Below are 25,373 nucleotides of genomic sequence, written 5' to 3'. Positions count from 1 at the left end.
CAACTTTTTGCTGCAGCTTCAGACAATGCTAAACGGAGCAGGTGGGGCATGAGCCCACAGCGTGGCACGTGCAGGAGACCCACAGGGCACGTCCACACCCCCGAAACACCCACCTCTGGGGCTTTTACCTTGAGCAGAGGAAATCAAGACCAGTGACTTGCTAACTAGCTTCTGATGACACACCTTTCCCCTTCTAATTTATTCATAGAGCTGGTCCGCTTTTTATTTTGCTAAATGAGTATATTAAAATGTAAAACAGAGACCCAACCAACCACCACCTCGTATGTCACCATTTTTTATACAGAAAGGGCATTTAATGCCCCAAATTTTGGAGGGACAAGGTCTCAGAATAAAAGAAAGCCTTTTACACAGAATCAGGCTGGCTTTGTGGAAAAGCTCCCTTGGTCGTTTCCATTCTCCCTCAGTTGTTGCAATGCTGTGGAAATGTTGTCAGCCTAGTGTCCATATCCAGGGTGGAGTCGGGAAGCCTGTGTTTGACTCCAGGCCAGCTCCTCCCCCCAGTTTACAGATGAGGAAACTGAGGCCTGGACTTGCTCCAGGTGGAAGAACCCTCGATGGTAGAATTATAACCAGACCCCCAAGCCCTAGCCCTGTCCCACCACAGTACTCTGCATGATAAGCAACCTGGCTCTTACATCTCAGTAGCTCCCGGGCTGAGCAGACATTGCCCAGAGCCCCTGTGGTGCTTACAGCCAGCAGGCTGGTATCCTGGAAGCTTCCACCTGAGGAGCCGTGCGGAACCCTTCCAACTGCCGGCCAGCATCAGTAGCCTTGGGAAGAACACGTCTTTACCACTCGACAAGGCCATCTGCTCCTCAGACTATGAGCCTCAGAACACATAACATGCTCTTGGCATCTATCAAAACCACCACGATTCACAGCCTGCGCCATAATCTTTCTGAAGCCTTCATTCACCTGGAAGACATTTCATTTCAGCTGCTGTCTCAGGTGACAAATAATATCTGACACCTGTGCACCAGGCTGTCTCTATCCACCTGCTCACCGATTCCTTCGGGCGCTGGTGTGTCACTTCCCTGAAGAGATGTGACATAGTGGGTCCCCAGCCATCTGGCCTTGTCAGCCTGGAGGGCTGTGTGATCCATATCAAACAATGTTCGCCCCACACAGGTACGATCACTAATGTTTTTATTTTGTTTTGAAGATTCTGTTTTTTTTCTGTGGTCAGGTTCTGATTTAAACCCTTTGCCTGAGTTATTTATGCCCAGTTATTTATTTATTGGTTGATCTTCCCAGCCAAGCACAGCAGGCGCTGTTAGCACCCCCTTGGCCAGGAGAAAGGGGCTCAGGAGGTTTAGTGAGAGATGGAGCTGGTTCGGGGCTGGGCAGCTTTAAGCCACAGCGCTGCCTTCCTTTGTGATGTTTGAGTCAAGATCAACAAGGTTTTGCAGGAGAGTTTATTTTTGGTTTATATTTGGCATTATGCTTCCTGGATCTAATCCACACAGTCAGGTTACAGAACCAGAGATTGAAACCGTTGGATAGAAGCGTCTTCTCGGAAGAGAGGGACATGATCTATCTGACAGAAGATTCCAGACTGGCCCGAGGCCCCATCTCTCCCTTAAGACCTCCTGCAGCCCAGCAACGGGCGCTGAGTGACCAGGAGCGCATGGTGGGTGTGGGCGGGCTGCCAGCGTGAGGTCGCCTGAAGTATTTCACAGACGTTGGCATCGCTCCCAGGGAGGAAGGGTGATGGGCTCCTTTGCCCCAGGTTGCTGAGGGCTGCTCAGATATGGCGGGTCTGGGCATGGAGTGTCTTCAAATGTGCGCCCTTTGGAAGTGCTGCCTGGGAAGGGGGGTCTGTGTACCCTTCCAGAGGTGCTGCCGGGGGCTCTGTGACTGCTGGTTGGCCTGGTTGATCGGACACTGTAACCACAGCCAAAACCCTCCATACCAGTGAGGGGTGTGGTCAGACTGGGGGTATCGCTTGGTTCTCTTTGCCATCTGCCCCGTCTCCAGTATATGCCCTGTGTCCGACAGCAGGGCCATTGCCTGGGAACCCCCTTCCTCTTTCTCTGGCACTGACATTGCTGAGTTCCTACTGTGCATGCTCGGGGGAAGTGATGCTGGAAGGGGGCCCTCCTGACACCTCCCGAAGGTCTTCCCTCTGATTGATATCCTTGGGCTCTAGGAGTGAGTGTCCCCCTTTGCTAAGGGCTTGTTCCACTCCAAGGTGACAGTCACTTGACTCAGCTGCTCCCTGAGAACAGCTGGGATGGCACTGAGAAGGTGCGCCATGGAGGTGTGACATGTGACAGGATGAGCAGTTGGAGAGCGGGGCAGGAGAGGCGCCGGTGTGGGCCTCAGGCTGTCCCCAGCTTTGGTGAAGGTGAGGGCCCTAGCTCTCAGAGGAGTGACAGGGGCCCGTCCCCCAGGTACGAGGAGCAGGCGGAGGTGTCCCCAGGATGCGGGCGCCAAAGCCCGGGCCAGTCTGAGCATCGGGCCCTCTGGCGTCTTTGTCTGTGCCACCCTCCGCCACAACCACTGAGTCTTGGGGGGAGGCGTGTGACTCCCAGGATTTGGGGGGGTTTGTGTGCTTGTTTGTTTTTCACTTTTATATCATCTTTATTTTGGTTACAAAGTTACAAGTTATTGAACTTAACAAGTTACTTTGTTACTTAACGTTTTATCTGCTCTCCTTTGCGGTCTCATAGCTTGCCATGTGAAACATTGTATTCACTACCAAACCGCTGTGCAGGATGTTTAATACACGTTTGAACATGATTTACCAAATTAGTACTCTGTACTGTCTTCAGATTAGTGCATTAAAACGACATCCTTTGAAAACAACAAGTGAATTAATCGTCAGAACAGCCAGTCCCTTTCCTAACGAAGGTGGAACAAAATGGCACACACTCAATTTTTTTTTAAGTATTTTTTATTATGATGAAATACATAACATAAAACCTAATATTTTAACCCTTTTTACGTGCACAGTTCTGTGGCATTAAGCACATTCACAATGTTGTGCAACCGTCCCCACCATCGTCTCCAGAACTTTCTCATCGTCCCAAACTGACACTAGGTTCTCATTGGACACTAGCTCGACACTTCCCCTCCCCCCAGCCCCTGGCACCACCATTCTCTCTGTCTCTATGAATGTGACTCCTCTGGGGACCTCATGTAAGTGGAACCATACAGGATTTGTCCTTTTGTGACTCGCTCATTTCACTGAGCGTATCTTCAACGCCATTTTAAACGAGGTGTTTAGGTTAATGTCAGGTGCTCAGCTTCCCCAAGCAACCATCAAGGGGAAGTTAAAACTAATTTTAACCCAAGGATGCGTATGCAACCATTATTCTGCAGGACATAAAGAAAGATAGATAATGGTCCACAGGCCACTTCATGCACTCCAGGGGGTTTTAGCAGGATAAGAAGTTAGGATCTTTAGAATCTGAACACAGAAGGAATGATTTTTCATGCTCTTTCTCTGGGTTACCACAAACATTTATGGTGACTACACTTCCCTCCGTAAACACCAGGATCAAAGCGGCGACACCAGCCCAGGCTCCCTGCCCGACACTCTTTCCCTGGGTCACTGCACCTCCCCTTCTGACCTAATGTGATTTTCATCACCAGAGTAAAGCTTGTTGATTACAAAGGGGACAAGTATGAAAACAGCAAAGGCCACTATTTAGGTTCCCTTCTAATTGGGACATGTCTTGGAGGAGGTGTATGCAGACCTGGGACAGGGACTGGCTTTTCTGCCTCAGAGAGCCCAGCCCTGCACCATCTAAAGGAAGTGCTCAGACAGAGGTGGGCAGCTCCGTTTGTTCGGAACCCATTACTGGAAGCTCTTTTCTTGGACAGGACGCACAAGTCCAACCTGCTGCAGGTGGCACCTTGGTTGCCATCTTGAGTTGTGACACCAGAGTGCTGCACGGCGTTCCCCTCTCCACCAGTCCCCTCCTTTCCCTGCAGCTCAGTTTTCCTCTGATGGGTGGGGGACCACACTCTCCAAGGCCAAGAAAGTCGCAGGTGTGGCGTCTCAGACCCATGCTCCCTCCACCTCCCCCCTCACCACCACCCCTTGCTGAAATTCTAACCAGCCGTGCATTTGGCTGGGGCTCCAGCCAAGGATTGTCCCTTGGGGGTCACTCCCTCTAGCCCGTGATTGAGGAGGAGGCCCTTGTGCAAGTAGCTTTTGCATTTCAAGGACAGCCTTGGGGATCAGGCCCCTGGTCGAAGGTCTGTGGCCAATCTGTCCTGTTTAACTAATATGTACCGAGGCTCGCGGTTTGTACTGGGCATGGGTGGTGCTGTAGGGACACAGACAGGAGAAAGGAGTTTTTAATTCGGTGGGTGGCAGACTAAAATAGCTTTGGAGGTTGCCAGAGCCTAGCCCGAGGCTTGGCTTTGCCACTCTCTGGCCCCTCTGGCTGTGTGACTTCTGGCTAGTGCTCAGGGGTGACGTGCTCAGGGTACTCTCTGAGCTGAAGTTTTCTTATCTGAAAAATGGGCAGCATAATGAACCATAATGAACTGGGTTCTTGTGAGAATTAAGTAAGACTCCCCGGTGCTGTGCCTGGCACACAGTGAACGCTCAGTGATAATGGAGCGCTAATGGCAGTGGCAGCGATGGTGGGGAGACTCGGTGTGGAGGGACAGCCCAAGAGAACTGGGTAATGTCTGGAGGTGACAGGGCTGGACAGAGGAGGACCAGAGCCTAGAGGGGCCAGAGCCCAGGCAGAGGAGCAGTGGGATGAGAGTTTGACAGGAGAACGTCTGGGGTTTTGACTGACAGCTGAGCTCCTTGCAGACCTGGCTAGGAACTGGTTCTGGGCGGTTGAGGCAGGGTCTGCTGGGGACACGGGAACCCCTTAACATTTATGCTCACATCACTGGTGACTTCATTCTATTGGGCTTCTTCTGTTCTTCCTTCCGTGTGAAGTGCAGGTTCCATACCGACATTCACTGATGTGACAGTTTGCTGGTGGGTCACTTAAGCCATGCAGTTTGAGAGAGAGTGATGAGTGAGTTAGAGGTGGAATGTACGGCACAGACAGCTTCAGAAATGTGCTCAGGGGTGACGAGCTGCTAAGTGTGGTCAGGGCTTCACAGCCAGGTCTGCCTGAAGCTGAAACCTTCCTCCACTCTACACCGCGATGTCCCCAAGCACTCCAGAGGAGCAAGACAAAAACAGGAGCCGCACACTCCGTCCGGTGCCCTCTGACTTTAAGCGGGGCCTCTGCTCATCCCCAGGTCGATACCTCAGCCTGGCCCGGGAGCCCACGAGCTTTGGCCAGTGAGCCCCGGCTCCAACTGGCTGTTCACAGACCCCTGGTCACCGGCTCCCGTCACAGGGCTGGCTGTGTGAGCAGGGACTGCAGTCCACTGTGTGTATCAAGAGTTGAGCGTGTTCTCTGTTTGACCCAGCTCTTCTTTTTCAGTGGCTCTGGCCTAAGGAAATAATTGTGGCTTTAGGAATAAAGATTTATGAATAAAGACGGCCAACCAGGACTGTCTGTTGCCAATAGTGACAAATCCTAACCGACGTAGATGCCGGGAGAGGGGGACTGGGCTGGAAATTACGCCACTTCTACTCGGCAGTGTGACTCCGTGTGCCTGGCACGGTGGCGTACAAATGGATTGAAGGGGTTGAGAGATGGTGAGTGAGGGGCCTTCTCTGCAGGGCCCATCACGTGTCGGGCTGTTGGCTGCAATGAGGACGTGACACCCTGCCCAGCCTGTCCCCACACCTTCACCTCGTCACGGTGCAGCCTGCCTGTTGTTCCTTGGGGGGCTCGTCATGGCCTCTCTGACAGGCCCTGATGGGGGCCTCACGCCCAAGGAGGGTGAGCTGATCCTCGGCAGCTGTGAGGCTTCCAACCGCCCGCGTGCGGATCCCACCCGGACGCGGCCCCCAGACAAGTTCCAGCTTTGTGGCTACTTGGAGCATTCCAGGGACATTCCAAGTTTCTGGGCTCAGTGAAGGACTTCAAGTTTTATTGTCCTGCTGAGAATAAGGTTCAAAGTGCTCGAGGCTCCCAGCTGGAATCACTTCCAAATGTCTCTCCAGCTCAAGGCCCCAAGTTCTCCCCTGCCGAGGAGGCGGCCGGAGTCTGAGCTTCACCAGGCTTGCCTTTCTCAGAGTTTTGGGGCTGCTGCTCATCCCTGGGGGATTCTACACCCCAAGACGGGGCCATGGCTCCTCCATCTCTCCTGGGCAACAGCGAGCCAACCCCCTTTGTTCCTTTAACACGTAACCAAGCCATGTCTACTGGAGCACCATGTGCTCAGAACTTTTTAAGCTTTATCCATCTTCTGCGCAACTCCGAAGGTATTTTAAGCCCCATTTTACCACCCAGGAAGCGGAGGCTCAGAGAGGTGCAGTAGCCTGCCCAGGGTCACACAGCAAGAAACCGCAAGCGCTGGGATCAGAGCCCGAGTCCGTCTGACTCCAGTGTTTATGCTCTTTCTACTCAGGCTTGCAGTGTTGTGTGCCAGCTTTGTTCTGAGGTACAAAGACAGGAGACAGGCCCAGCTCTCGAGACATTTGGGGTGGGAGGCAAGGTGGACAGTGTGCCGTGGGAACACAGGGCCACCCAGGCCAGGCTGGCGGGCAGGCTGCAGAAGGGGGTGACATTACACCCCCTGGGGGGGCAGGGCTGGGAAAAGGCTGGGAGAAGCCAGAAAAGGTGAGACCATAGGCAGGAGAGCTGAGCGGGCCTGGCTAGAGTTGGGGTGAAGGGGGAGCCGGGGTTGGCTGTGTAGGGGAGATCCAGCCTCGGTGTCAGGCCATGTGGTGGGTGCCAATCATCCCATGGTGAACCACAGCCATGTTTTGTCTGAGATCCACAAGTTCCTATGTTTTGTAAATGCTTTCTTAAATTTAGTTGGAGCAAGAATGAACAAAGGGAGCATTCGGGGATCCCCTAACTGCTGGCTTTCCTTGTAAGGGATCCCCTGCTTTGTGCTGGGAGGCCTGTGATGAGACACAATTTTATGTGAACCGTAGCCCGAGGTGAGTCTCCTGCGTTCACCAAATGGTGTCACGGGAGCATGGAGAGGGGATAACTGAGGTAGTGTCTGGCCGGGTGGCCAGGGGGCAGTGGGTTGGCGGGCTTCGTGGGGTGGACCATCACCCTTGACCAGACTACTTCAGACTCTCTCCGCCAGCCTGAGGGAGCCCGTGAGAGTTAGGATAGAAGCCCTGGGAAGGGGGCCTGAAGCTCTGGCTGTCGTCGGTTGTCGGGGGGTTTTGGTTCGGGGCGTGGTGCCTCCTCCTCACTCAGGCGCTGGCCACCCCGGGGTCTCTGTGGGCAGCAGCGGGTTGCAGAGCTGCTGTGGTGGTTGACAGCAGGCAGTCAAGGCCAATGTGTTTGGCCGTGTCAGCCTCATGCGAAGCCCAAGAGTAAGCCGTTCTTCAGGGTCCACCCTGAGGGCCCGGCCTTGGGAGAATAATGGGCTCAAACAGAACACCCAGGACCTTCAGTGCCAGGAAACACTGCTGGGCCTGGCAGTGGGTGCTGGACAGCCATCAGTAAGAAAATGGGGTGTCTCTCAAAGCCCCATTTTGAAATTTCCTGCTGCGAGGTGACCTGCCCAGGCTACAGAGGCTGTGGTGCTAAAGCTCCCTGCCACGTGAGCCCCTTATGCTTAGGGCCACTTGGTACCTGGCTGCTCCCCTCTGGGGGCACAGTGGGGTCCTGTCCTTCCTGGGAGCCGAGGGGCCCGTGGGGGCAGCAGCCTGGGTGGGGCCAAGAGCCAGCTGGGACCGGAAGGCCTGGGTTCCCATCTCTGCGCAGCGTGAGGGCGTGGGTGGGCCAACTGCTCCACCCATGTAAGCCTTTTGTCCTTCTGTAAGCAAAGACGCAGTCTTGAGGCAAATCAAGGATGGAAACCATCGCCAGCCTCAGTTTCCCCATCTGTATGAGGGCTGATGCCTCCCTACCACGTGACTACGCAGATTGAATGTGAGAGCAGGACATGGATCCCAGAAGCTGGTCCAGAAATGTTGGCCCTCCTTCCCCCACCCCAAGTTGGCGTTCTGCACTGGAGGCCCCCCTCTCCATTTTCTCCTCCTTGCTTGGCTTAGGCTGTGCACCCCGTACTCCTTGGCTGAGTCCCCACTCTCAGGAGAAGCCTTCCTTGGTTGTCCCACTTTTTGGTACCAGCCCTGCTCAAACCTCCAGACCTCCCCCTTCTGCACTGTCCATCCTTAGTGGCACACGCCATCTCTGACCCTGTAGGAGTGGGGTTGCTTGTATCTGGGTACCCTGACTGCTGGGTTCCTTTGTCAGCAGTAACTGTTTTTCTCGCCCTCTGGACTGTGAAAGCAGGGTCCCATCTGGGCAGAGTTCTCATCTGGACAGGGTCCCCATCTGAAGGTCCGGCATGTGGCCAGAGCAGGGATTCAGCTGGGTGAGCGTGGACCCCAGGAGCTGAGCGCAGCCCTGTCAGAATTGGATTTGGCAGTTACCTGGTAGCAGCTGAGGTTTCAGGCCTTTCTAGGAAGGAGTGGGGTTTGTGCTTCCAGCCCAGTGAGTTTTCTGCATGGGTTTGTTAAGTGACTAAAGGAATGAATGTGCCCGCCAGCCAGATGCTGGAGTGCAGACCTAAGGGCCTCCAGATGGTGCTACGGGCAGGGGAACCCTTGGCCAGCTGAGGGAGCTGGCACGTCAAAGCGGACCTTGTGTGGGGTGAGTGGGGGGTCACGAGTTCCCCCTTTCTCTTCCCTGCACAGCGCGTGCAGATGTCCCCATGGAGGCTTGCTGTGCAGATGGACACCGAATGGCCACCCAGCACAGGGCCTGCTCCCTGCCGTACACTTCAGAATCCAAGGAATGCAGGTATGTTTTCAGTGGCTACGGTGATGCCAGGACCATGTTTCTTCAGAAGAAAGTGGGGGAGGAAGGGACAGCCAGACCCCCCTCCATGCAGAGTCTGGGCGCCCAGGGCCAGATCCGCCCAGGCTGCCGGGAGGTGCGGTGGGCCATGTGCTCCCGCGGTCCATGGACAGACCCGGCTCCCCCTCACTGTGCTGTCCCGGTGTCTGTCCCCTTCACTGGGCTGCCAGCACGACGATCTGGGTGTGCAGCTCCCTGGGCCACAGCTGGGTGCTGTGGCCAAGTCAGTTTCCTCCTAACAAAAAGAGGGTCATTGTAGGGGCGTGATGAAATCATGAGCTGGAGGCGCTTTGCAAATCAAAGTGTGGGTTGCCTACAGACCCCAAAACCACAAGGAGCCCGTCCAGAACGGGGAGTCCCCCAGATGGCTGCCCACTTTGCACAGCAGCCAACATCTGCACTGTTTGTATTCCTCTTTCCCTGAATGGACTCAAGTTCTGATAGAGTCCTGGGAGAATATGGAAGCTTAGAATAAATAATGACGATATGATGTTGATCACCTTCGTCAAGGTCATTGTGAAACAGCAGCAAGCCTTCAGAAAGCACCTACTTTGCGCTGTGCATTTGATGTGCATTTCACCCTGCTGTTTGCCCCATTTTACAGATAGGAAGCCGAGCTTCCCCAGGACCCAGAGCTGGCAGGTGCTAGCGTCCCAGTTTGGCCCCAGAGCTGCTTGCCCTGGGAGCAGGTGTCAGGGACGCGAGGGTATGAAAATGCCATCAGTTGCCATCCGTTCGTTTCTGATGCGAGTCTCAGCGGCTTTGACGCTGGGAGCTGTGGGCAGAAAGAACGTGCGGAGAAGGCTTGCTCGCCTCAGTCTGGAATTTGCGTTTGTGTTGGCATTGAGCATCGCATGCGGCCTGCCAGCAGCGGCAGAGGATGTAAATCTTAATTTAGGAAATTCTTGAAAAGTCAAAAGCCTTATAGACAAAACAAAGAGAAAACAGGACACGTGGGTTGTTTGAATCCACTGGGAGGCCATGGGGTTGGGATTTGCGGAGCGTCTGATGAGTGACATCTGGGACCCTGGCTCCCCAGGGCGGCTCAGCACTGGAAAGGCTGGAGGGGCCGCTGGCAGTTGCCCGGTGAAGCTGGGAGCTCAGCCCCAGGCGTTCTGTTTACAGACTGCGCTGATGAACCTGGACCCCTCCCACGCTGGATTTCTGGCTGTGCAACCTGAGCCAGCTCGGAGCCTCAGTTTCCCCAAGTGTAAAAGGGGGACCCTGATACCTTGTTCCTTTCAGGGCTGTGGTAATGACCAAAAGAGAGAAAAGCCAGCGCCACCAAGCCCAGCGCTGGGCTCCTCCACCACCTGCCCTGCTGGGGCACAGCTCAGTAACTGCTGCCCCAGAAGCCCCCTCTGTGCGAGAGGCTGTTCTTCCCACCAGGCCAGTCCTCTCCCCACCCCTGAAGCCTTTGCACGAGCCTGACACACAGTCGGGATGTAGCCAACTTTTGTTTTGATTGTAGTAAAATACACATAGCATACTTTTATCACCTTAACCACTTATTAGTGTACAGTTCAGTATCTCCCCATGGTTGTATGACCGTCACCACCACGCATCTCTAGAACTTTCTCATCTTCCTGAACTGAAACTCTGTCCCCCTGAGAGAACTCCCATCCCCCACCCGCCCCGGCACCCACCGTGCTACCTTCTGTGTCTGTGAATTGGATTTCTCCAGGGACCTCATATAAGTGGGATCACACGGTGATTCCTCTTGTGACTGGCTTGTTTCCCTTAGCGCGATGGCCCCCAGGTTCATCCGTGTTGTAGCGCGTGTAGAATTTGCTTCCTTTTTAAGGCTGAATAATAGTCCACTGTATGTAGAGACTACATTTTGCTTATATGCTGCTGTGAACGTGGGTGCACAAATGTCTGTCACTGTTTTCAATTCTTCAGAGCATATACACAGAAGTGGGTGTATAGTAGTTTTAGCTTTTTTGAGAAACCTCCGTCCTGTTTTCCACAGCGGCTGCACCATTTCCCTCCCGTTCCTACCAACAGGGCGCGAGGGTTCCGTTTTCTGCTCATCTGATTCAGTACTTGGTGTTTTCTATCCAGCCAAAAGTTTTTAATGAATGCGTGGATGGATGCATAGCTGGGTGCTCTCCCTGATGATTTAATGAAATGCCTATTATTTGCAAATCCCCCCAAAGCTTGAGTGAACTGTTATGTAGTCGCACAGTACAAGACAAACCCATCCCAGAGCTTGGGGGCAATTCTGGAAACACGTGGGAAGCTGGGTACAAAGCTCTGCAGGGTGGAGGCAGCGGGAAGAGCAGGCTGGGGGCTGATGCCCGGGGCAGAGGAGGCCTGGCTGGCAGTGCACGGAGCCCGAGTGCATCCCACGCTCTGGGCAGGCACAGCTCTGGCGGCTCGTCCCGCCCTTGCTGGCTTTGGCCGAAGCCAGGGTTATTTTGGGTCTATTGGGAACCACACCTGTGACGTACACATGCTGCCCTGCGCTCTGTGGCCTTGGTCAAGCTACTCCACTTCTTTGGAGCTATTTCCTCTGAGTCTGGAAAATGGGGACAAGTGCTGAGATGAATTCATCCGGTAAGGAGGGGAGATCCAGCCCAGGGTCAGCAATGAGCTGTTTATCTTTTAAACAAGTGGGAACATTTTGGGGGTGAGGCTCAGAGCTCAGAGAGGTGAAAGGGGATCTGGGTCTCCTGACTCCACCCAGGGCACCACCTTGCATTCATTCTTTCTAACGAAACACTTATTGAGCACCTTCTGTATGCCAGTCCTGTGTGTCTCTCTGTGTCTGGGTGAGCGGGGGAGGGCTGGGGAAGGGGCGGCACCCAAAGATGACAGAAGTCCCATCTGCAAGGGGCTGCTGCTCCCAAGCCCGTGCACCGCCCGGCAGGCCCCCCACCCCCCAGAGCCTTGGCCCTTGGCCCAGCCCACCCCTCCATCCGCAGGATGGTCCAGGAGCAGTGCTGCCATAACCAGCTGGAGGAGCTGCATTGTACCACAGGTATCAACCTGGCCAATGAGCAGGAGAGCTGTGCCATGCCACACGGTGACAACGCCAGCCTCGAGGCCCTGTTTGTGAAGGTAAGCACCTGGCCTGCCAGCCCCCAGTTCCCGGGTCCCTCCCAGCTCAGCAGCCACTGCCCATCGGTGGGGGGCCTTGGGCGCTGTCCCCCTTGCACCCCTAGTTCCAGGCCACCTTTCCTTTTGAGCAGCAAGGGGTGCCTAGCCCAGGAGGGAGGAGGGACCACTGAGTCTCCCTACATCCTCCAGTTTAATCAGTAAACCCCAGACAACACCCTGGGCCCAATCCAACTCTGGGGAAGCAGAGATGGAGTGACCCAGCCTCACCCTGAGGACATCCAGTCCTGGGGTTTCAAGCAGGAACACAGAGGTCAGAGCAGGGGTTACCTCTTCTCAGTTCAAGGTAGGCACCCCTGCCCCACTCAGGAGGTCTTCAAGCTTCTCTGCCTTCCAGAGCCCAGAGCTCAGATTGGGCCTGTACCTCCATAACCACCCTAGAAGAGAAAACTGAGGTTCAGAGAGGCCCACATTCCAAAGTCGCCTCTCAGGACCAACTGGGGAGTGGTCTGGTGAGGCAGAGTTGGGAGTGGGCTCCATCAGGCCCAGAGAGAGTCCTACACTGAAGGTAAGCTGGGAGTAAATGACGTAACCCATCTGGGGCTCCAGGTCCAGGCCAGGCCACTCAGGGCGTCCACCACTGTGGAAGGTCTGCATCTCTGCATGGGTGTGGAGAAGTCCCAGACAGCATTCCCACGTCCTAAAACTGCACATAAACTAACGAGATGTCCAGGCTGTCCCTCCCTTACCATCTACTGAGGGAGGAAAATGGCTGGCCAGACGAGCTCAGGTTTGGAAAATTACCCTGGTCGGCGGGCTTTCTCGTGGAGGTGCCAGGTGACGAAAGCGAATTCCTTGGAAAAAAGATTTCCTGCTCTTTGTGAGGAAGGCGTGGAGTCATTTCAAGAAGCCAAAATTGGAGTGGAGTCTGATTTCGGGAGGGGCTGTGTGGGCTCCTTTCTGGGGGTTCTCTCTCTAAACAGATTGGGTTATGGAGGGAGATTCCACAGAGAAGAATTGGGGGTCTAGTGCCCCTCTGGCCACCCTCAGCCTTTGTGCGCTTTCATGGAGGAGGGTTCTGGTGTGAGCAGCTGGGTGGGGTGAGGGTGGGGTGGTCGGGATCTCGGGCATTCGGTGCCTGCCCCTCAGGCCAGGATGGGGCTCTACAGACGCCGTCTGCCTGGCAGATATCTCTGCCCATGTCCGTCGACTTGAGAGAAAGGGAGGTATGGGGAAAGCATGGAATATTCTAACGGGAGTGGAAACAGATCGCTCTGGCAGATGAGAGATTTGTGTTTCCGGGAAAGGTGACTCATGTCCCCCAAGGTGGAGGAGGCAGCTAATGCTCCCCCTCTTTCTGGCAGCAGAGGTTGTAGAACAAGCAGGATGGAAGACCCATCACCCCCTCTCACACACACACACACACACACACACACACACACACACACACAGAAACAAGTGGCTCACCTCCCTGGCTCCTGCTATGGACCTTTTGGAAAGTTCTGGGCTCTTCCTGGTTAGGATAGTAAAGACTGAAAGGGCTTTTTGTGTCAGGGTGAATGTTCACCCCAGAATTCAGGTGTGACTTTTGGGAACACGAGCCCAGGTGACAGACAGCGACTCTGTCCCCTGCTTGACGACTTGTCTTGAGGTTCCTGTGTTTTTCACATTGATGACGCCACTCCTGCCACCCGAATCACCCTAACTTGGGAAGGAAGGTACATATGAGGTCTGACAATTAAGTTCGCGAGCTTACTGGTCCAACCTTGTATTCATTCTTCCAGACATGCGCGAGGGAGCGTAGGCCATGTAAGAGGAACGGTATCTTAGGCAGCTCTGTGTGACTCTACGAGGGTCCCTCTCATAGCTCCCTCTTCCTGGAGGTGTGTAAATGGCTAGGGCAGGGATGTTGGGGGCCAGTCATGTATTGGGGAGCACATGCTGGGTATAAGCCCTTTTAAGCTTTCCTTCAAAACCAGGGCCTGGGAGATTTGGGGGCAGCAAGCCTCAGGCTCGACTTGTTTTGCTATTTCCTGCCCACATTTAGAAGAGATAGTTAAGACAGGCACATGTTATCACCTTCCAGGGTGGGCATTCATGGGGGGGGGGTCAGAGAGGCCCGTGGGGCCGCGCTGTGCTGTGGGTCCGGCTTCTCCATCTGGAGTCTCCGCCTGTGTTCGTAGAGGTGCTGTCACTGCTGCCTGCTGGGGAGAGTGGCCCAGGCCCAGGGCCAGAGCTGCGAATACAGCCTCCTGGTAGGCTACCAGTGTGGGCTGGTCTTCCGGGCGTGCTGCGTCAAGGGCCAGGAGACCACAGAGTTTGCCCCTGCCGACATTGGGGACCTCCCAAGAACAGGTAATTTCCTCCCTTCTTTCCCTCTTGGGCAGTGCATTAGTCAGGGTTGTCCAGAGAAACAGAACCAATAGGGTGTGTGTGTGTGTGTGTGTGTGTGTGTGTGTGTAGAGAGAGAGAAAGAGAGAGAGAGACAGACAGAGAGAGAGAGAGAGAGAAAGAGAGAGATTTAGGTTAAGGAATTGGCTCATGTGATTGTAGGAGCTGGCAATCTACCTGGGGGGTGGGCAGCAGGTCAGAGACCCAGGAGAAAGCTGATGCTGCAGCTCAGGTCTGAAGGCCGTCTGCTAGCAGAATTCCTTCTTGATAGGGGGAGGTCTGTCTGTCTCCTGTCTTTCACCTGATTAGACAAGGCCCACCCACATTATGGAGAGCAGTCCGCTTTACTCAAAGTCTGCTTATTTGAATGTTAATCTCATCTCAAAAATACCGTCACAGCGATGTCCAGATGAGTGTTTGACTAAATATCTGGATACTGTGGCCCACCCAAGTTCACACATAAAATTAACCCTCATAGGAAGTATGGGCACACGCGTCTACCATTGCCTTAGGTCAGAACACTCAGGTTCTAGTTGTCAGAGCAGTTTCACTTTTGTCACCTAATCTGAGAGCCGCTGTCCTGGAGTGAGACTGGGGGCTTGGGATCCGAGACCTGACAAATCGTGTTCATGTCCCTGTCCTAACATGTATTTTTGGCAAACTGATTTATCCAGGCCTCAGTTTCCTCATCTGTGAAGTGGGGAGAATTATAGTCCTACTTCATAAGGTTGCTGAGGATTAAGTGGGAAAATGATGGAAGTGCTTGGCACGGTGCTTGGCTCTATAAACGTTTGCCATCACAGTTCTTCCCTGTCTCTCCAACAGCCCTGGGCAGCGTGGGTGGCTGGCCTGGCTCTCATCTCACAGATGAGGACCTGATGCTTAAGGCCACATGGCCGACACGTAGAGGAGGGGGGACGCGGGCCTTCTGTCTCCTCGCCAGTGCCCTCTGTCTCCATCTGGAGCTGATGACATATAGACTAGAGGCTGGGGGGCAAGGGACAAGTGACCCCAAGAGCAGCTTCAAGAGAGCTGCCAGCTGTGGGTCCAACAGTTCTGTCTCTCCACCCTCCACTCGTCCAAAGCCAGATAAATCCTGAAGCCTTAGGCCATGGTTCAGTTACATGGTTCAGGAAACTTCTTGGTTGCCTAATAACCTCTTCCCCTTATGCAGGGTTTCCTGTGCCACAATGGAAGTAACCCTGGAAATTTTCAAGGAAGGGTCTGCTCTGCCCCAAGCTTGCTGCATGACTCTGGGCCCTTTCCTTCTCACTCTGAGTTCCATTCCCCCTTTATTAAAAATGGGTAAGGGGCAGGAAGGGATTAGGAAGGAATTGCTCACAGATCCATGGTCCGTCTGTAAGTCAAGTCATCCATTGCTCTGGTTTTGTGATTCTCGTGGCTTTAGGGGTTTGGGTCAAATGGACCAGTCTTTCATTCTTTGTTTTTAATTTGTCATTTCCAGGGCCCCATGGATGCCTTGGGGCTGAGTTCCAAAATCTCCGTCATAGAGATTGGAACCACATTCTGACTCCTTCCTTAACTTTTGAAATCAGACATGACAGTTTTACTTTAAACAAACCCAAACTCTTCACCCGGGTGGAGAATTTCTCCTTTTGTCTCTGGGGAAGGCTTTTGATGATACATCTTGTTTCAGTAATCATCTCTGGACTTTTCTGCTGCTCCAGATGTCTTATCTTTTATCTGCTTCAGTTCTTGCCTCAGACTGTGCTCCAAGTCCTGTGAGGACTTCCCCGCCCGCCGTCCTCCAGTCACAGCCGCGCCTTGCTCCCTTCCACTAACGTTTACTGCAGACCCACTGTGTGCTGCCGTGGGGTCACACAGAGGGGTCACAGAACAATGCTGGCCTGTGACAAAATAAATACAGAACTGAGAATAAGCTTTTAGAATCTTCTAGAAGCACTTGATAGGGTCACTTATGTCTGTTTAAATTTAAAAATCAAGACTCATGTCAATTTAGTTTTTCTGGTAATTTGTTTTTTATTGTATGTGATCTGAGAATTGGTCTAAGGATGGGGAAAGAATGCTGTTCCTTTACGATGGGTGCTTTGGGAAGAACTGTGTCAGGGCACATCTTGTCTATTCCCATTCTACAGATTGGGAGAACGAGGCTGGGGAAGCACAGGTTCAGGCTTCATTTTCTAGCAGGAATAGCGGTCTTTCTGTGCCAGGCTTGCTGGCTTCCACAGAACGCCGTGGAAATCTTGCTGACCACATAGCTCGGTTGATAAATAGTTCCTCACGAGTTCTCCTGGCCGTGTCACGATGAGCCCTTTGGAGGATGGGGTCTAGACACCCTGGCCTGTGCCTGGCACATGGGAGGGACTTGGCTGGGATTCAAGGCACCAAGTGAATGAAAAGTCCCCAGATTAAATACCCCGAGCAAAGGTACTCCCAGCTCCTAACCTAGAAGAGGTGATTCACACCCTAAATGTCTTTCGCTTGGTGCCTCCGCTGGTGAAAAGTTCTTGGAATTATTTAGAGACCCTCACCGTATTTTACTAGCCCCTGAGAAGGAATGTGTTGTGCATAGTTAATATATGTAAGTTGTGTTATATTGCGTTTCATAGCAGAATTACTAATATGTTTCTTCTTAATCGTGGTTATTTTTCTAGGGGGGGTGCATACGTTATAGGCTCCGTGTGGGCATTTTAGAAGACACTGAAAGGTGGAAGGAAGAGGAAATGGACAGAGATAAATACTGTTGCCATTAAGCAGCATTTCTTTGCAGTCTTTTTTCTACGTCTCTTTTTGATCATTTTGTCTGGTGGAAGGGTCCTCAACATCCGACGACTTGGTGTTCAAGTATTTCTCAAGATTCTTCTTGGCTCGGTCCCCCCAAGTTAAAAGGACTGACCTGTTTCTTTTATGCCAGATGACTGGAGTTCCACCCTATAAAGTTAGGGCCCCGACACCCCACCCAGTGTCTCTCCCATTGTCCTGTTGCGTTTTCTACTGAGTTGGGGGCCTGGTCCATGCCGAGGGCTGACCCACAGAGCCGGTGCTTACCCTCCTTCGTTAAATGAATTGAGTGAGTGAATCTTGATGACTGGCACTAACTATAGTGAGCTTTGCAGGCAAACTGGGTGAAATAAGTGTGTTTATTTTCTGGGGCTACTGCGATGAAACGCCACAGACAGGGGATTTAAACAACAGACATGTATCCTCTCCCAGCCTAAAGCTGGAAGTCCAAGATCAAGGTGTCGGCGTGGCCCGTCCCTTCTGAGGCTGTGACGGAGGACATGTCCCAGTCCTGTGCCCTGGCTTCTGGTGGCCTCAGGCCTGCCCTGGCTTGAGATTGCCATCTTCTCCCTGTTTCTTCACATCATTTTTCCTATATGTGTGTCTGTCACTATGTCCAAATTTCCCCTTCTTATAAGGACACAGTCCTATCGGATTCGGGCCCACCCAGTTACCTCACTTTAACTTGATTATCTGCAAAGACCCTTCTCGAAAATAAGGTCCTTTCACAGGTGCTGGGAGTTAGGACATCAGCACCTTGTGGGGGACACAATTCAACCCACAACAGCACTCAGCATTGAGTCGATAATGACAGACCCTTATGACGGTGCTTTTCTGTTATCATAGATCTTTTAGAGATTTAACTACATTTGTGGCATGATTCTACTTTAAAAAAGGAGAAGATGAATACTGAGCTGTCAGGAGATATACTGCTTGATGTTTACAACAAGATACAATATTCAGGGTGTCTGCTGAGAGAAGACGGGATGTTGCATGTGGCTAAGTGTGTCTACCCGTTTCGCCCCTTAGCTAAGATTTCTGAGATGGAGGAGGAACAAGAGGACCCATACCTGAATGACCGCTGCCGAGGTGAGCCTCTGGGCCGTTTGCGGGTTCATGAAGCCCGAAGGACAGTCAGTGCTAATCTCATTGGGCGATGACCCCAGGGTTTACTCAGGTTCACCTGGGAACTGCCCTTTGGCTGGGCGTCACCTGTAAGTCACTGTCATCCCCACACTCCTGGGCTCCTTGCTTTCACTCTCCCCTTAGCTGGGGCCTGGTTGGCGAGGGAGGGAGAAGGTGGGCTGAGAGAAGGTGGTGTTAACCGCCCCCCCCCCCCGCAGCGTCCACCTGAGCATGGTCTTGCTCCCAGGCTCTATAAGCGGTGAACACCAGCTGCCCCCAAAGCTGGGGGGCCTTCAGGGGGGGGTGTTATTTGACTTTGTGTTCTGGAGCCCGGTGGTACCAACCGTAATATCCATTTGTCTTACAAGAGAGATGTTTGCAAATTTAGAGTTAGCAGGTTAGTTTTTCATATGAATAAAACTTTATTTCTCTTTCATAGAACATTCTAGCATGTCTAGACTGGCAGGTCTGCTTCACAGGTTCATTCAGCAGCTTGCCCTGTGGTTGAGGTATTCATTAGGGAGCCAGTTTAATCACCAAATGATGTGGTTGGTATATAGTGACAGTCGGCACAGAGGCCTGGGGAGGAGGGCAGAGAGCCCCGGAAAGCTCTGTAATCTCTGGCGGGCATGGGAGGGTCTTCCTGGGGGAGGGCATAGCTGGTGTGCAATGGGTGAGGGTGGGTTAGCCAGGAAAGCAGCACTGAAAGGGGAGTTTGGGCATCCGGAGTGGAGACCCAGAGGGATGAGGGAAGAGGCTAGAGACGTGGGCGGGGCCCAGCAGGCCTTGGGCAGCTGTCACACTCTATCTCCTGGACCTTTACCTGGAAGTTGTTTGAACCCATGAGATTTGTTTTTGGAGCATCACGCTGGCTGACCTGCAGGAAGCGTGGTTAGAGGGGTGGTCAGGGCTGCTCAGGGAGCCAGGTGAGCAGCTAGCCAAGCTGAGACAATGCTAGTAGGGTTGGAACCATGCGCTGGTCCAAGAAAGATGTGGGGGGCAGAGGGGGCCCCTTCAGACCCTGCCTCCCTTGTGGGCCAGCTCCCTTGGTGTCTGGGCCGGGGCAGCAGCCTCACACTCTTGTCTGCCTTGCCCCTTCCAGTTCCATTACAGCTGACAGGGTCCGACTGCCCTGCGTACTCACCCAATTTGTCAGACCAGGGCTGGGACCGAAGCAGCAGCCCTGGGGGGTACCCAGAGCCAGACCCCAGGGTCTCCTGTGGGAAGGGAGGGATACTGTGGAGGCTGCAGTGGGCTTTAGCCTGGGAGCCTGCCTTTCTCTATCCATCCACCCCGAGGACATTTCCTCAGGTCTAGTCCACACAGAACTGGAAAAGCCAAAGGTCAGGGGTGTACGTCTGGCTTCCAGCTCATGCTTGCCCCGATTGCAGGCGGCGGGCCATGCAAACAGCAGTGCCGGGACACGGGAGAGGAGGTCGTCTGCTCTTGCTTTGTGGGCTATCAGCTGCTGCCTGACGGCGTCTCCTGTGAAGGTACAGTTCACCTTGCTCCGGGGGCAGCAGGATGGCAGGTCACTGCACTGGGGACCATCTGCCTCTACTTGCCATCCAGGCAGGGCCCACTTTGCACAACTCGGGGTCCCGCTCGTAGGTGAAGAACAACCCCGGACCGGCTTTCCAGCATTCCTTGGAGTGTGTACCACATGCTCTCACCCAGGAGAATATAAACACCGTGTTGGGAAAAAGGGTTGGGATTGGGATTTGACTGGGCTCTGAGTCCAGCCTCTCACGGTCCCTCGTCTATGAAATAGCAGGTGGAGGAAAGTTGTAGCCCCGTAGAGGGTCCTTAAGGGTCACATGACTCCAGTCTGGCCTGGCACTTGCTTAGCGGGAGCTCAGAAGGACGAGTAGGTCTGAAACGTAGCGGGGGAGAGAAACCGCTGCCCTGATTCTGTGGTGAGTGCCCAGGACTCCAGTCCAGTGCACAGCCTGAATATGCAACATGTGGGGACTCGATGGGTGCAGGGACCTGACCCGCTCTGCCTTCTGGTACATTCCTTCTGGTAAAGTGTTCCCGCTGGTGACCCCTGTGTCGGTCTGTCTCTCCTAGACGTCAATGAATGCATCACAGGCAGCCACAGTTGCCGGCTTGGAGAGAACTGCATCAATACAGTGGGTTCTTTCCGTTGCCAAAGAGACAGCAGCTGCGGGACTGGCTATGAGCTCACAGAGCACAATGACTGCAAAGGTATAACATGTTCCATGTCTAAGACCCTCCTCTCCGCAGTAGACAATGTGATGGGAAAGGCGGCCTGGGCTCAGTGGTGCTGCGCCCCCTTGTGGCCAGTGGTGCTCGTAAAGATTTACCTCCTTTACCTGAACGCTGAGTTAATGACAAAGGCCAGTTGGGATTTCTGAAAAGGCTCAGCGCATGGTCATTTAAAAACAAGACCAGGAATACATTTCAGGTGCTTACATGCGCTTGTTACAAAAAAAAAAAAAACGCAAGCAAAAATTATATTTTGCACAACAGCTGCCTTCCATCTGACTCTAAGCTTCCCTAAAGTTCAAAGCGCCCTTCTCACTGCTTGAAAACATGACATTTCTGGCTGCCCGCCTTCCCCCACCAAGCCATAGATGTTATTTGGCAGATAAGGCTTTGATGAGGATCTGTGAGAACATAGTTTTCTGCTGAGGGTTCCCAGCCCTTCAGACGACAAACCACTTGTGTAAAAACCTTGGTTGAATTATGAGGGTAGCTCAAAAGCAAGGCACACCCTCCTGACGTCTGAGGGCTTTGGACAAGCTCAGCCCACTCCACCCCTGCAGACTCGCTGGGTGGTTTGGACCCAAGAACCCAGGGGCCTGGCCAGCTGAGTATACACTTTTGAACATTTGACAGCCATGAACTTCAAGGGAAGGGCAGCCAACACTCGGATCATGACAATCCCCATTGTTCGTGTTTGTAATACTTTGACAAGTTCAGAATGAATGAATTTATAGAGACAGTGTTTATCACCACTAAGATCGTTGCTTTATGAGCTAAACAAAACATGCGCTTATCCTAAAATGAAAAAATAAAATCAGCCACATATTGCCAGGAAAATGCCTGGGTTATTTGTTATATAACAGAAAGTTTGTCTCATAAGAGCGCTGGGAAAAAGTTAGCATTTTAAGACTTCAGCGTCGCGAGCACTGTTTGGCTAACTCAGGCCCTTTTTGTATGTGACCTCTGTATTGAAATGTTTTGGGTTATAGTCTGAGTAATGAGCATTATAAAAACAACAAAAGAAAAACATTCTTGTGATTTTAAAGTGTTGTAAGATGCTTCTGGCGGGACTCTTGCTAACAATTTCCTTTTTTTATGATGTACCAGATATTGACGAGTGTGAGAGTGGTATTCATAACTGCCTCCCCGATTTTATCTGTCAGAATACTCTGGGATCCTTCCGCTGCAGACCCAAGCTACAGTGCAAGAGTGGCTTTATACAAGATGCTTTAGGCAACTGTATTGGTAAGACACTGCCGCCAGGGGTCATGGGGTCCACCAGGCGGGGTGAACAGACGTGGGGGCTGCACAGCGTACAGAACAGAGGTCTGCGTGCTTTTTCTATAAAGGGCCGAATAGCAAGTATGTTAGATACTGTGGGCCTTTCAGTCTCTGTTGCAACTACTCATCTCTGCTGTTGCAGTTGGAAAGTAGCCACAGACACATAAACAAATGGGCAGGGCTGTGTCCCAATAAAACTTTATTTACAAAAACCGTCAGCAGGCTGGGTTTGGCCCCAGAGCTGGAGGTTAGCAACCCCTGGTTTAGATGAGAGAACTTGAGTTTTGGAGTCAGAGACACCTGGTTTTGAACTGAGTGACCTAAGGTAATTTACTTACTTCCTCTGGGTCTCAATTTCCTCCTCTATAAAATGGAAACAATCACAATATCTGGCTTATGGGCTTGAGACAAGGATTACACAAGGTGATTGTGAAGTGCCAGGAATATTAAAAAGTTGTTTTAAAAAATAATCTGTATTAGTGGTCAAATCCATAGAGATGGTGTAGAAGGGTGGTTGTCAGGGGGTTGGGATGGGGGGGCTGAGGAGTTAGTGTTCAAGGTCACAGAGTTTTGTTTGGGGAAGATGAAAGAGTTCTGTGGGTGATGATTACACAACAATGGGAATGGACTTAATGCCACGGGACTGTACACTTAAAAATGGTTAAAATGGTAAATTTTGTGTATATCTCACCACAATAAAGCAAAACTGTGTTGCTATCAGAGGAAGATCAATGTGAAATGAAAGGAAATCCCATGTGAACTTAGTAAAAATAGGAGGTCTGGGTAAGACTGCTCACGTTGGAGAAGTAGCATGGGGTGGGGGTGAAGAAGCAGGAGCAGCTGGTGGCTTTAGCTGTTCTCCAAACAGGAAGTGACTCCCCTTTCTCCTGCAGTTGCCCAGGTTAAGCACCTGGCCTGGCCACTGTTTGCTGTTGGCATTGAGGTCCAGATCTGCTGGCCTACCCTTGCCCTCTGCTCAGCAGAAGCGTCTGGGTCCTGCTTCTGAGGTCAGAAAGACTCTTCCCCTGGCCTGAGCTGCAGACACCACTAGTCAGAAGCCACCCTCCCTGGGGCTGCCCCAGTCACCCCTCCTTAAAAGGCTGGCACTTTCATGAGCGAGAGACTAAGAGTTTCTGTCTGATTTCTAGCTCACCTTCTCTTAGAGAAATCTGTATTGACCTTTGATTTGAAATGGTAGTTGGCAATGAAAGCCCTTCTTTTAACCACCCCAGGACATTTAATGACAAATAGAACAGCGACCCCTTAGGGCAGGGGCCTCGCCTGAACCTAACCCAACCACCACCAGCCTCCTGCCAGCCGGGCTCTTGTCACTCGTCACTCAGAAGGGCCAGTGAGCAGGAGGCCTCGGGCTCTCCCAGGGCCAGCAGGGAGGAGAGTCCTGCCCAGACTTGCTTCGTGCTTGGACGGGGTTCAGTGGAGGAGGCTGGCATCTGTTGGAGATGGAAACCCTGACTCATGGCAAAATCAGCTTGATTTTCACCAACCAGGGGCATTTGCAAGTCCCAACTTAGCCCGGCTTTCCCTCCATAGAGAGCAGCACTGTCCAGGGGGAGACATAAGAGCAGCAGGGACAGCCCCCTTGGTGTCCTCCCCTAGATGGGGGAGGGCCCAGGCGAGTGGAGCAAAACCTTGCAGGAGCCCAGGCCCCAGGACGTGGGCCGAGGTCCAGCCTGCCAGTACCCGTTTATTCAGCCATGGACCAATGTTCAGGGGCACCCTCATCTCTGCACTGGGGGGGGGGGGGCGCCTTCTCATGGGCACATAATCCTTGCAGCCAAATTCAGGATTCTTTTTAAAATTATTATTTTTTACTTCAAAAGTTATACACATTTTTATTTACCCAGAAGCAAACAAAATCCAAGTGCAGAAAGGAAAAACTTCTCCCCTGCTCGGCGGGGTCTCCACCCTTCTCAGCCCCTGCTCCTTCAAGACTTTTTGTTTTTGATGAAAATGGGGCCAGACATCTGCCACTGACTCCCCCCCACACCTGCTTAACACTGTGTTTGGACGTCATTTTATGTCAGTAGCTTTGTGTCATCTTTTTAAAAAACGACTGCATCATCCAAGAAAATGCTTTACAAGAAGAGAGTGTATCAAGATCAAATGATTGTTACAGGATCATTTCAGGGAGAGGGCAGTTCCCCTCTCTGCCTGAGCCCTGCATCTTCTGCTTGCACACCTCCGCCGACGGCAGGCTCACTCCCCTAGGTTAGCTTGGTCAGTGGTGGGCAGCTCTGACCTCACGTGTAGCCAGAGTGTGTCTTCCTGGAGCTCCTGGAAGCATTCTTGGGGCCTTGGACCCCCTCTGGCCACTCAGCAGACAACCCTATAGTTGGAGAGCTCCCTCCCCCCACCAAGGGGCCAACACAGAGGGCAGGGCAGGCTCTTAGGAATCAGAGGCTTCTCTCCCTATTATAAAACGTAGAATGTTCTAGAACCTTGAGGTTTGGTCGCCAAGAACCTTGAAACTCTCACATCTTCGTTGGGTTTCCTTTTTCTTTTTCTTCCTGTCCCTTCGCTGTGCTTACCATCCGTCTTCTTTTCTGCTTAGTGAGGATGAGAGAATGGGCCAGTGCAGGCTTCCCACACTCTGATCTACTGGGTATTGGGACGGTCACAGGTCCTGAGGCAGCAAAGGGTTCCGTGGTCATTGGATTAAACAAAGTGAACAGGGCCCTTTGCAGCTGGAATTGTCTGGGCTTTGCCCAGGGGAGCCCCTGAGAGGGAGAGATTGTCCATCCGATAAGTTCCCAAACTTCTCAGACCTTTTCTATTTATTCTTTGTTTGTTCACTCTCCCATTCACTCACCCCCTCACTCACTCACTCACTCACTCACCCACTCACTCACTCACTCACTCACTCACTCACTCACTCATTGATCGCCTCGCCTGGTCCTTACCCCACGCAGCTCACAGGCTAAGGGACTTCCCTCTCTGTGGAGCACACAATGTCTCTGGGAGACCAGTGTTCCATTGCACAGAGTTTGGGAATTGTGGAGCTTAGTGGCAGGCGTAAGGCTTAGATGGAAGGGAGCAATATTGTTAAACACTGTATTTATTCTTGACACAAGGCAGAGGCCCAGGAGTTTTTTTTATAAAGGGCTGGATAGTAACTATCACCTTCACGTGCCATAGTCTCTGTATCAGCTTGTGAGAGCAGCCTGCACACTACGTGAAAGTATGGGCTGTGCTCTGGTACTGTTATTTGCAAAAACAGGCAGTGGGCTGGGTTGTAGTTTGTCAACCCCTGATTTCAGGAGACCCTCATGCTAGACCTGCATGGGCCCCACCTCCAGCCTTGTGCTTGGGGGAGTTTCCTGTTTATAAAACGCATACAGTAATCCCGGCCCTGCCTAACTTGCAGGCTTGCGGTGGTTGTCGAGGGCAGTAATGGACATAAAAGCTTTTGTAAACTGTAAAGTGCTTGGCAGGTATATGAAGGTTGACTCCAGTGGTGGGAGAGAGTCAGGCTGATTAGTCTGTCTGAGGAGGATGGGCTTGGCTGGGAGGGGAGAAGTACAGCTGGTCCCTCTTTTTGCCTTCAGCTCAGGGGTCCCTTTGCCCCCTAGATACTTTGCAAGTGTCTGAATAGGTGACTCTGAAAAACTTAGGTCC

General features: G+C 52.6%; 1 protein-coding gene across 1 annotated transcript in view; it reads left to right on the top strand.

Moving 5' to 3' along the window:
- FBLN1 (fibulin 1) overlaps positions 1–25,373 on the top strand; it is a 77,077-nt gene that overhangs the window by 7,611 nt on the left and 44,093 nt on the right. The window contains exons 2-8 of the mRNA XM_019739265.3: positions 8,726–8,831; positions 11,816–11,951; positions 14,132–14,303; positions 18,132–18,191; positions 19,619–19,720; positions 20,298–20,435; positions 21,564–21,701. Of these exons, the coding sequence (XP_019594824.1) occupies positions 8,726–8,831; positions 11,816–11,951; positions 14,132–14,303; positions 18,132–18,191; positions 19,619–19,720; positions 20,298–20,435; positions 21,564–21,701 (852 nt within the window). The remainder of the gene's footprint in view (positions 1–8,725; positions 8,832–11,815; positions 11,952–14,131; positions 14,304–18,131; positions 18,192–19,618; positions 19,721–20,297; positions 20,436–21,563; positions 21,702–25,373) is intronic.

Source organism: Rhinolophus sinicus, chromosome 1, assembly GCF_057876585.1.
Source record: "Rhinolophus sinicus isolate RSI-liver-muscle chromosome 1, RSI-T2T, whole genome shotgun sequence".
In the NCBI taxonomy this organism is placed as follows: domain Eukaryota; kingdom Metazoa; phylum Chordata; class Mammalia; order Chiroptera; family Rhinolophidae; genus Rhinolophus; species Rhinolophus sinicus.
The sequence above is the reverse complement of the archived record's forward strand: the minus strand, read 5'-3'. Positions and strand labels throughout refer to the sequence as shown.